The 12403-nt window shown below is 41.4% G+C and overlaps 1 protein-coding gene across 1 annotated transcript in view; it reads left to right on the forward strand.

Annotated features, from left to right (window-relative positions):
- The window catches only part of INTS7 (integrator complex subunit 7), a 49814-nt gene extending 38196 nt beyond the window's left edge, over window positions 1–11618 (forward strand). The window contains exons 18-20 of the mRNA XM_001510110.5: window positions 1990–2088; window positions 4642–4827; window positions 9191–11618. Coding sequence (XP_001510160.1) covers window positions 1990–2088; window positions 4642–4827; window positions 9191–9478 — 573 coding nt within the window. The 3' untranslated portion in view covers window positions 9479–11618. The remainder of the gene's footprint in view (window positions 1–1989; window positions 2089–4641; window positions 4828–9190) is intronic.
- Window positions 11619–12403: the final 785 nt, after the last annotated feature.

The following is a 12403-nucleotide window of genomic DNA, read 5'->3' on the forward strand; positions in this document are numbered from 1 at the left end:
GTGTCAGTAATCAGTACTGGTCATCAGAGAATACAAGCAAATACAGGCCTGATAATGCTCATGGCTTCTTTTCAGTGCTATCTTCTTGACTCTTTGTTTCCTGGGGACTTCAATAAACAAAAGCACAAATTAAATTGGAGCCTTGAAGGAGTACTGCATAGTTCATTTTATGGTCACATAAGATCTGCTGTCTTCTGAAGGTCTCAAACTTTTGACCTCATCTGAAATTTCCAAATTGTTTAATCTATAAGCTGATTAGCATCTCTCTAAATTTAAAAATTAGCTAAATCATTTTAGTTCATCCTCAAGGCAGACACTGTCTTCACATTATTTACTTTCTGGCCTGCAACCACAAATTCCCAGGCCCTCTATCCTTTTCTCCTTCCTCCTTCCCAGCGATATAATCTGGAAATATTTAAAAGCCATATTTTGACAGCATTTTTTTGTTTTATTGTCTTTGCTGAACTTAACAGTATGCCTTCCCCCCCCAACCAGGCTTTATTGTCTCTGTGCTCCCAAAGTAAACTCTAACCAGCTTTCTTCTTTTCCTTTTAAGACCCTTGTACACACTAAGTACCCCTGCTAGTTTTTCAAGTGAGGTTGTACACTGGAGAGCAAAATCCAAAAACCTGTAGTGCGTTGTAAAAATTTATGTTTAAAAGACCCTTAAATTTTAGGGAAGTACCAACATGTATTTTTGCACCAATACAGATTTTGGAAATAAGACTAATAGTAGTGTTTTAAAGTGCCTTCTCTGTGCAGAGCATTATTCTAAGTTCTTCAAAGAATGTAATAGACAAAGAAGTGAAGCCCTACCCCCAAAGAATTTACAAGTTATCTGAAGGATTTTGTTATTCGAGCTATCGCCAATATTAGGACTGAGGCATAATAACCAATATGCATGGTGTATTTGCACACACTTAAATTCTTTGAAAATCTGTATAAATGACAAAAACAACTTATGAGTTCTCCCTACTTTTTTTAAAGCTAGTACCTCAACCCTAAATTACATTTTCATTCCATTTGGAAATCTGGAAAATTCTTTGACCTGTAGTTGCCCTTTTGTGCATTCAAGAATTTTGCTCTCTGTCAGCTGGATAAGATATCATCCTCCCTAGAAGCAGGGGTGATGGTGAGAATATGGAGTTGGAGAGCTAGGTGACTCCTTGTCTTGTGCTGTAGAGTCATCTCCGACCTGTAGCGACTATATGGATACATCTCTGCCAGAATGCCCCACTCTCCATCTGCAACTGCGCTGGTAGTATATCCATAGAGTTTTCTAGGTAAAAATACGGAAATGGTTTACTATTGCCTCCTGTGCAGTAAACTTGAGTTTCTGCCCTCAACTCTCTCCCATGCTGCTGCTGCCCAGCGCAGGTGAGTTTTGACATGTAGCAGATTACTTTCCACTTGCTAGCTCTGCCCAAGCTAGGAATGGAATGGATAGGCCTCTGCATGACTCTGTCTCCCATAGTCGAGACTGGTAGAGTGCTGGAAACTCTTCAGGTGCCATCCTGAGAGGGGAGATGACTCCTAACACTTTGATATTCAGTTCACTTCCACCCCAGGGCACTTGTGTACGTGTTCTTATTCTCTTTGGTTTCCTACTCTGTATCTTATTTTATTATCTGTCTCCCTACTAGACTGTAAGCTCTTTGTGGGCAGGAATCATGACTGTCAACTATATTATACTCTCCCAAGTGCTTAGTGCAGTGTTCTGCACGAGGTAAGTGCTCATTAAAATGTCGCTTTTAATTGGTAACCCTTTGAGATCTACTACAGCAGTCACATGGTAAAAATTATCTGATTAAAGCTTATTTTTCTCCAAAACACATTTAAAAAAATAAGATGGTCTTGACACCAGTCCCACTGAAGAATTTTGTAAAAGTATGTAATCATACATGTTTCCTGAAGACAATTTTCTGTAATTGTCAGGCATTAATGCTGGAAAGATTGATCGTTTGGGCTTGTTGGTTTTCTTTGTTGCAGCATACAGCTTGCCTCTGCAATGCCGTCATTGCTGTGCTGAAAGTTCCCCTTTCATTTCAAAGGTATTTTTTCCAGAAACTACAGTCCACTAGTATTAAGGTAAGAAATCAAATCATATCTCGGAGAGTTAGGGGAGAATTTTTTAGTCGAATGTCTTTCTACAATTAGAAGGTGACTCTTCTACAATCCCCCAGTACAGATAGGGGGCATGGGGCACCTCAACCATAATCCCCTTCTCTCCTTTTGTCTGTTGTTGCAGGTGTTGTGGGAAGGGTAGACCCACACTTGCTTTTTCATGCCAACTGACACAACACCATGATAAATGCCTGGATTTAAAGGCATATTACCTCTCACCAACATAAGCATCTTTCTTTGCAACTAAGCCATAGAGGAGAGAGTCTAGAGTGGGTTTAGCACCTCCTCCAAGATTGGGCCATAGCCAAGCTTGCTGAGGGAGTGGTTGGCCTGCCCTTTCCTTTTCCTGTGGTACTTCATCTTTTTCAACAAATGATCACATTACCTCTTCACCCCTATGCCTCCCCTCACTCTTGACCAAAAGACCTGCCTTGATTTTAGGCTTCAGCATCCCAGGACAAAAACCTCAGTTTTATCTGTTTTCACTTCACAACGGTTAAGGCCTTTGGGGTTTTTTTTCCCTGTTTAAAAGCGATGTCAGCTTCAAATTTTACCCAGTGCTATCTTCTGATAGAGTTCACTTTTCCTGCTGCACACTGAAAGTGCTGTTTTCCTGGAGTGAGCACTATCCCAAGAGAAACCTCTGCTGTTCCTATTTGTTGTTGAGGCAGGAGACACTAGAATCTGAGAAGGGCAAGCTGAGCTATTAATAATGCACTGGCATCACTCAGAAAACCCAGTAAAAGCCCCAATTTAAAGAATTAGATTTATGAGACGAAAAAAAAGAATAAAACTTCTGAGGAATAGATGGATGATTTAAAATTGATTTACAGGGTAGGTCCTATCAGTAAATATTTTCCACACAGGCATAGGAAGTACAATGTAAATATTGTACTTCATAATAAATCTTTTGAAGATTTTTACATTTTCTTTAGAATATAGTCTATTTGACTAATTTTATCAATAATATTTGGTAGTAATATGGAGCTCTTAAGAGCTTGAAGGAAAAAGAAAGACTTTCTCCAGAATTGCTTATCCTATTCTTTTAGAAGAGTGTGTCACCTCTAGATTGATGCTACTTATGTAGTGCAAATTCAGATGGAAGTCAGACTGTGTTTTCAAAGTACTCCAGTTCAGTTTTAATTCATTCAGTGATATCCTCCTGCTTAGGCAAAATAACCCTATCCCAGGGCAACTAATTAAGACATGGCCTCCCCCAAACTGTTATCAAACAAGCATCTGTTGCACCCAACATCTTCTGGCCATCAACCTGGGCTTACTCAGATTTTTTCTCTCCCAAATCAGTCAGGTTTGATCTGAGGAGGTAGCCAACTCAGAGTGGCAAGTGCATGTGTGGAAAGTAAAGTCTTGCATTGGCCAAAGCCTTGAGGCTCAGCCTAGCCCAAGCTGAACCTCAGGACTTGTGGATCAAACATGGCCTTAAAATCAGCCATACCCAAAAGGGCCTGCCCACACTTCTCCAGGTGGGTGAGACTGCATATGCACAGGGTGGCACTTCTGCAAAATTGGTATTGTGGGCTGGTGAAACTTGTAGTCTCAGGGAGCACATTTGTTTTTCTGGTATGCATGGCAGCACCACTTCCTATGCCTAGCTCACCATTTGTTGGCCTGGGCCTGAGCCACATATAAAGCATCCTAGAGATAGAAAAGTTCTAAAAGCATCAGTGCCCTAACGTCTATAAATTTTTGTTGCAAAAGGAATGCTAATTTGGCAGAGGTTTTTAGATTGGCTTTCGTACGTTGGAAAATCGTTGGGTTTTTGGCAGTTAACTTTATGACATTTGGTAAATCTTGGCCCAGTTGACACTGCAACAGGAGGAGTCCTTGGTTTTAACCCATTGAACATAAGCATGCTCTAGCTTAATTCAGGGTGTTAAAACTGACATTTGAGTCACCTACTTTGTCTTCTGTTGTAGAGTGATTTGACTGTGAAAGTAATCCTCTGGTCTTAAGTCTATTTGCAGTCATTTAAAGTTGTGTATATAAAATTGTGAGAGACAAAAAGTAGGGCAGCTAAACATGGAAATGCATGTAAACCACTTGCTTCACCTTTGAAAAGCATGAAGCAGAAAATGGCATACCCCTGAAGAATCAGTCCCTGGAGTGGGGGGTGGGGGAGCGGAGAGAGAGAGAGAGAGAGAGTGTGTGTGTGTGTGCGTTTAGGCTGAGAGGGTAGCTTGGCTTGAAGGAGGGCATCTGAGTTCATTCACCTTCTAGTAATGTACTCTGTTGACTCTCACAGGAAGGACAGGTGCCTTGCTTAGCACTGTTTCCTTCCCTTTTGGCTAAGAAAGTTAACCACTAGTTAACAAAAAAGTAAGGAAAGGATCTTTTGGCCTTATGGGTAGCCCTTTGTGGACAGGGATTATAAAGAGAGAGTCACCATTTCCTTGGCTTCCCTTTGTAACTGGCAGCAAATGACCAGAGTTAAGCACTCTCTGAATAGAGAAAACTAGCCATCAGGAGTTGGAGTTGATCCCAATGTTTGTGTTCCAGCTGGCTCTGTCACCATCTCCCCGGAACCCTGCAGAGCCAATTGCTGTCCAGAGCAACCAGCAACTGGCTTTAAAAGTAGAGGGCGTAGTTCAACACGGAACCAAACCAGGACTCTTCCGTAAAATTCAATCAGTGTGTCTAAATGTGTCTTCAACTCTACAGAGCAAATCTGGACAAGACTATAAGGTAAGGTGGAACAGAAACACTAGTGTTAGGGAGGTTGTTTTCAGGCTCATTGCAGTTGAGCAAAATATGGATTTTTCAGTTTTTCTTAGTGCAAAAATTTACCATTTCATCACTTCCCGAATAGAATGATAAAAATTAAAAAAAAATTCTTCCATCTTATGAAATTATTCTTAACATTCTCGAGATGAAAATGGGATTCACTGATGAACTGAAGGTGAATGCTGTGGATTCTTTCTAGGGAAAGATGTTTGGTTTTTTGTCCATTTTCTTTCATGTGGACAGCTTCTCATTTTGTGGGTACTTGGTGATGTAGACAAGTTCTGTTTAAATATCAATAAGATTATTTCACCCACCCAAGCCACGGCATTAAATGTGTGTCCTCCCAAAGTGTATCCCACCAGATCACGTTTATTTGCCCTAAGACATCTTTTTCTCAGTTCCATATAGATTGCCAATAAGGCTCTAGATGAAGTGGAGACAAGGAGCAAATGCTATCTCTATTAATTTCTTAGAAATTGCAGGTGATCCAAGATTAGTTAGACTAGACTAGACAGATGGAAAGTGATGAACAGTGAGAGGTGGAGAGATGGACACTGAAGGTCAGGCAGAGAGAGACACATTCCTACTGAAAGGCCAGCAGGAGCCTCACAAACTATAGTTTGTCCTCTAGATGATCTTCTCAATCACCCAGTGATACAAATTGAGTGCCCATAGCACAGCGCACAGTACTAAGTTTTGGGGAGAGTAGAAATGTCAGAAACAGGCAGGCACAAATTATTTACAAATAGTGGGAGTGAGAGAAGGAATAAGGATACAGCTGGCGGGAACAGGAGCATGGAAGGATGAAGTAGATAAATAAGTAGCTCACAGAGACAATAACTGCAGTAACACTGCAGAAGCACAGCCAAACCCACTCTCCTGGCTGTTTATTGCTCCTTGTTCCCAGCTTAGAAGAAAGACTTATTCAAGGAGGCTACTTTCTGGGATTTCTGGAGTTGGGGGACTGCAATCAGAATGTCAGTACCCCCAGAAGCTTGGAGAGCAGCTCCCCAGCAGTGGCAGCTCCTTCATTTGAAGCAAGGAACCAGATGGCTGCCAGCTGAGGTGGGGGTGAGGCAGGCTTGACTGAGCCTCTCCTCCCACTTCCCTGCTGTGACAGTTCCCCATAGATCACAGACACCTTCAGAGGATTTTTGAACTTGACATGCTTGCTGTGAGATGGAAAGAGTTTTTCCATTCGCCTTAAGGCAAGTGATTTGTGAAAGGAGAAGCTGCTACTGCTGCAGTTACCCTTCTTCAACCTGCAAAACTCCCCTCATTGCAACTCACCAGATCTGTCGGTTTTTCTTCCACAACGTATCTAGGATCTGCCCCTTCTACTCCATCCCAACAGCCACCAGAACCGTGTCCCAGCTTGACTATTGCACCACCCTCCCAACAACCACTGTTCTCCTTGCCTTCAGTCTAGCCCCTCACCATTCCAATGTTCATTCTGCTGCCTGGGTCAATTTTCTGATTGGAATGCCATCCTCCTTCAAATCCGACAGACCAAAACTCTCCCCATTTTCAAAGCCATAGCCCTGGTTTAATTTCAGTTGTTCTCAGGTTATATCCTCTCATATATCCGCATTTCGTAGTCACATAAACACTAAATGCTCAAAACCTCCCGTAACACGTGTGTACTTATGTTACCCTATTACTTAAGCACTAACTCGTGTATGTATCCATTCCTTCACTTCTTTAATTTATTTTAGTGTTTTTCTCCCCAACTTGATTTTAAATTCCTCAAGAGCAGATGTCATGCCTTCTAAAACTATTTGTACTCTCCCAAGTGCTTAGTAAAAAGCTCTGCACACAGAACACAATTAATACTATTGATTGAAGAGAGTGGTTTTTGAAATTTATTTCACTGAAATTATTCATTATTAGAAAACAGTCACTACCCTCACCCAACTTATCTTCTCGTCTGTCGCACAGAGTATATGCCTTGGTAGACGTAGGCTAAAGAAGAGATGTTAGCAAGGATATTCAGTTAGCCCTTGACTATTTTGTTCCTTCCATAATGGTAGTTACAATGATTTCTCTGAAGTTATTTAAGGTCTTGTCACTTTATCGCTACAAAGCCAGTGGCCAATTCTTTGCTCACCTTGAGTGCCCACTCAGGGACAGGGCAGTGGGGATGATCACTCCCATTGAAATAGATTTGTGAAACTAAGGCCATTACCTTTTCCCTTATCACCTGTCTTGATTGCCCACTTTTCCCACTCAGAAGGAAGCTGACTGGAAGTTGGGAGACTTGTCCACCTTATTCTCCTATCTCAGGAAGGCAATGTGGCCCCCTGGAAAAGCACATGGGACAGGGAGGCAGGAGACCTGGGTTCTAAACCCAGAGTTCCACAGAAAGGGTTTTTTTTTAAAGACTAAGTAATCATGGGAACAGAGGGACTGTTCTGCTTTAGAGAGAAAACTCTTTAAAAAGATAGGAAATGAAGAGTTAGACACATTTGGAGATCAAAAAGTTGCCTAATGGATTGAAAAATAGGCCCCCAGAGAAGCGCACAATCTAAGAATAAGTGTTGGGGGCAGGGCGGGAGGGAGGGCTGGTTGACCAGAGTGGTTAGTATACCACAGACAAGGAACGTAAGCAGAAAACGGTGTAAAAAGACAAGTGTACATGCCTTAGCAGTAAAGGAGTTCTGTGCGCCTTGCCATCCAGGCAAGGCTGCTCAGCATCCAGTAGTCACAACAGCCAATGCCACAAGACCCAACTTCCTAATTGGCAGAAACTGGGAGAAGCAAGCTGTGCTACAGAGGGGCTTCTGTAGATTTGAGCGATGGGTTTCTCTAGCAGACGGTTTTTGTAGCTTTGTTAGTTACCAGTTCTAGTATCCATTTGTAATGATGAGCTGTGAATAGGTATCCCCCTTTTCACTGTTGCTGATGTTTCTTTCCTGGCACTAATGCTTGAAGACAGCTACCCCCAATTAGAAGGAAGTCAAATAATAGCTAGAGAGAGTTCAGATTGGGTGCTTTTGAAAATAAGAATTATTATTGAAATTGCCCTTTTCCAAAGGGAGAAGGATGCCCTGTGATGTGAATTGTATGGGAAAAAAAAGGTATCAGTATTGTCCATTTCCTAGAAATGTAGCATTTAACAGAGTGTAGCAGTGATCATTTACCTTCACAGAACTAGCAATTTATTTTGATAATAATAATTGTGGTACTTGTTAAGTACTTACTATGTGCCGAGCACTCTTCTTAAGTACTGGGGTAGATACAAGTTAATCAGGTTGGACACAGTCCTGTCCCACATGGGGCTCACACTCTTAATCCGCATTTTACAGATGAGGGAACTGAGGCCCAGAGAAGTTAAGTGACTTATCCAAGGTCACACAGCAGATCATTTATTTAAAAAAGAAAAAAAAAATCCAAGGGAAGATCTTCCCCAGATTAGTTTGTATAACACAATCTGAGAAGAATTTTTCTTCCTATCACTTGCCAGACTTTGGATAAACAGATGGACTTCATTCCCTAGTCTGAAGTCTAAGGCCTCAAACTAGCCAATTAAGTTAATGATTTCATAAATCTTTGTTTAGAGGTGGTGAGCTACAGGTCAGTCTGAAACAGGTGGCCAAAGGTGAATTGGGAAATGGACAAATACTAAAATAAATTAGGAAAAAAGGCCTCACAATTATTGTTGAAATAACATAAGACAAGAAAAGAACCACCTCCTCACCTCCACTTAATCGCTGTATCACAATCTTGTCTGTCTTGCCGCCGATCCCTTGCCCACATCCTGGAACTCCCTCCCTCTTCATGTCCGACAGACCATCACTAAAACCTTATTCAAAGCACATCTCCTCCAAGAGGCCTTCCCTACTAAACCTTCATTTCCTCTTTTCCCACTCCTTTCTATGTCACCCTTGCACTTGGATTTGCACCCTTTATTCACCCTCAGCCCCACAGCACTTAAGTACATATCCGTAAATTAATATATTTATAAATATTAATGTCTCTTCACCTCTAGGCTGTAAACTTGTTGTGGGCAGGGAACATGTCTACTGATTATGTTATATTTTGCTCTCCCAAATGCTTAGTACAGTACTCTGCACAGAGTAAGCATTCAGTAAGTATTGTTTGACTTCTGGAAAATATTTGTCAGGTAGTTTACTTTTATTCTTGGGTTTTTCCAGCCTCAGGTAGATTAAACGCCCTGAGAGTCAGAAGTGGTTGCGTCCTGACTTTTAGGACTGTTATCTTTAACCCCAGTTAAAATCAAGGGCCACATATCAGGAGATTGGTAACAGATTATTTCCAGGAATGGATTATTTCCGGGAAGAGTCTAATGGTTCTTCTATTCCAGATTCCCCTCGACAACATGACCAATGAGATGGAGCAGAGGGTAGAGCCACACAATGATTACTTCAGCACTCAGTTCCTCCTGAACTTTGCTATCCTTGGCACTCACAACATCACAGTGGAGTCTTCAGTGAAGGACTCCAATGGGATCGTGTGGAAAACTGGGCCCAAAACCACCATTTTTGTGAAGTCTCTTGAAGATCCTTATTCCCAGCAGGTTCGCCTACAGCAACAGCAAGCCCAGCAACCATCTCAACAGCAGCAGCAGCGAAATGCCTATTCACGGTTTTAGCTGCCAGTTGAGTGTTCTGTGCCCTTTAAGGAGTTGGATGACTAAGCTAGCAATTGGCTTCATGCAGATTCAGATGCAAAAGTTACAGTGCAGCACAACCAAGAGTTGCATGTGATAGCCATAATTGTGTCCTGGAAACACCTTACCAATGTATAAAGTCCAAGTGAAATAGTTATGCTCCAACCATGAATGCAAATAACCCTTTTGTTGCCACCTGTCTTCCTTCCCAACATCAAGTTTTTTTGTTTTGGTGCCTTCCTTCATTTCCTGTGTGGTTGATTTCTGTTAGTGTGCTTTTTGTGGTTAGTTTGTCACTATCATTCATTTTTCCTACAGAACAGGAGTCTACAGATTTGTCCAACAAATAGTGAACAAGGCAGGTCCCTTGCAATAATCCAACCTCCACTACCCATGGGGCAGGGTTGCTTCCAGCTTTGGACAAAGTAGCAAAAAAAGGGTTAAAGATGGTTATTTCTGTGCAGCACAAAGGAAAGCTGAGTTTTCTTTAATAGAGCAGATGAGACACATCCAGATAGCTTCCAGAGTAGTTGGCCTGGGATTTGCTACTGTTAGCATATCTCTTGGGTAGTTTTCCTAGGTGGAAGCAGCTAGAAGAGAGATGGGGAGAAATTGGTGGTTGCGCTGATTAATGCCTATTTTTATATTCATTTTAATAAAGATTTTTGTTCCTAGAAACTTGGTTTCTTAAAAAAGTTTAGTCATTTTAATATGCATTTTATCTGTTAGATTTTTTGTTAGTTGTGTTTGTTTTGTAATTCTGAAGTTTATTAAAAGCAAAATCTTTTACTCAGTGATTATGCCCTCTAAAGGCAGTCATCATCATCATCAATGGAATTTATTGAGTGCTTAGCAGAGCACTATAGTAAACGCTTGGGAGAATACAACAGAGTTGGCAGACAGATTCACTGCCCACAGTGAGCTTACAGTCTTGAAGACGGGTGAGAATTATCTTCATTTATTGACGTATAATGTCCCTCTTTTAAAAAAAGAAAGATTTAACCTCTCAGTTTTGAAAATAAATATGGGAGATATACCAAACTGTTTCTAATAAATGATTTTTCCAGGATAGAAATTGGAGTACTGATTTTCCAATTTGATTATGGAGGCAAACTAGGGGTGGGCCATCGAGGGTAGAAGGGGCAGGCTTTGGCAGTGGAAGTTCAAGGAACAAGGTTAAAAGACAACGGGGAAAAAGGAAAGATAATGAAGAGGAAAGGGTCATGGAGGTGAAAGGGACAGAGAGTAATGCGAAAGGATGGGGAGAAAGGGAAAGTGGTGGGAGAAGCCCAAGATAGGCCTGAGTATTCACTGTATTTTGGTTTTCTTTCCCTCAGATGGGGCTCTGGAGCCTCATATGGGAAACCATCCTATCCAAGCTCCTCCTAGACAGCCAGGACTCAGGGATCCACATGGGCTTGAGGCAAACGTTGAAGCTCCAGAGATGTAGCACTGGCCCAAAGCCCATGTGGCCACAGTGGTGGACACACTCACCAGCTAGGGCTTGCTTCTTCATTGGAGTGGAAACTGCTGTTGCTAAGGCAGTGTTTGCCTCATCCCCACTGGGCTTCAAGACAGGGGTGAGAAGAACCTCTAGCCACTTAGTTTTCTGAGGATGAAAAAATCAACAACTTGGAATAACTGAGTGGACTTTAAAAATCTCAGAGACTGAAACTGGGGGCGTGTGCAAGGGATTTTTTTCACCTTAGGTCATTATGTTCAGGATTTCTTTTGTGAGGAGAAAGAATATGAGACTGCAAAGCAAAAACCTAAGGCCCCAAAGTCAAAATAGCATTAGTTGCTGAGGTCGGAAGTGTTGCATTCTGTCTGGTACCGACTGGGGATGTGCATTAGCATCAAGGGCTCTTAATAAGAGAAAGACAATTTGTAATATTTTTATTTCATGCGACTTCCAGGAACAGGAAATAGGATAGTATGACAACGAGCAAAGGCCAAAAACAGAAGTCAGTGATTTAATATGGCTTAATGTTGTGGGGAATTTTTCAACATGAAAAGATTTTTGAAATAAGGTTTTAAATACTAGTTTTTCAGGCTCCTGGTTTCTTAGCAAAATAAGCAAACCATAGGCTATTTTAGGTCACAATAAAACTGTCTAATTCTGTGTGGGACTTAGTGTCTGCCACTTTGTGAGTTAAATAATAACTTGAAAAAAAAACCCTATGGTCTTTCACCACACTCATCCAAGGAAAGAAGTAAGGAGAAAGGTGAGGTAGGCTGTCAGTAATAACTAAAATAAGACGGTGATGAGTTCTTGTTTTTAAGGTGACCTCATTGGCCAGCTCTGCAATTTTCCAAAACTGAGCAATGTCTGAGCAGCACATGACTTATGCCGTTCCATTTTCGAGGCTGATGATTTAGGGATTTTTTTTTCCTTAGGAATTAGAACACTTTAGTATTCTGGCTATGATCAAGGGATCTGTCCCATGTCCCTGAAAGAAGTCGCTTTTTCCAGGACAGGCTAACAAGAATGGCAGGTGTTTAGCAGGAGGTGAGTACAGGTCACTTCTCATATTTCTAATCAAGCAAGACATATCTGACACTGGACACAAAATAAACACTAAACAAGCAAGACGATAGAATGGATTAAGCATTAGAGCAGGACAAAGATATTAAGGCAATTTCCACATTTATCGAAAGGTATTTATGAAATGTTTACTATAGGCCAAAGCACTATTAAGTACTGGGTAATCAGATTGGACCCAATCTCTGTCCCACACAGGGCTCACAGTCTTAGAATTTAGGGAGAAGTAATAGCTCATGTCCATTTTGCAGATGAAAAAATAGGCCCAGAGAGGTTAACTGACTTGCCATAGGCCAGTAGCAGAGCTGAGACTAGAACGCAGCTCTGCTGACTTCCAGAACCATTTTCTTTCCACTAGGCTACAT

This window comes from Ornithorhynchus anatinus, chromosome 19, assembly GCF_004115215.2.
Source record: "Ornithorhynchus anatinus isolate Pmale09 chromosome 19, mOrnAna1.pri.v4, whole genome shotgun sequence".
Classification (NCBI taxonomy): Eukaryota; Metazoa; Chordata; class Mammalia; order Monotremata; family Ornithorhynchidae; genus Ornithorhynchus; species Ornithorhynchus anatinus.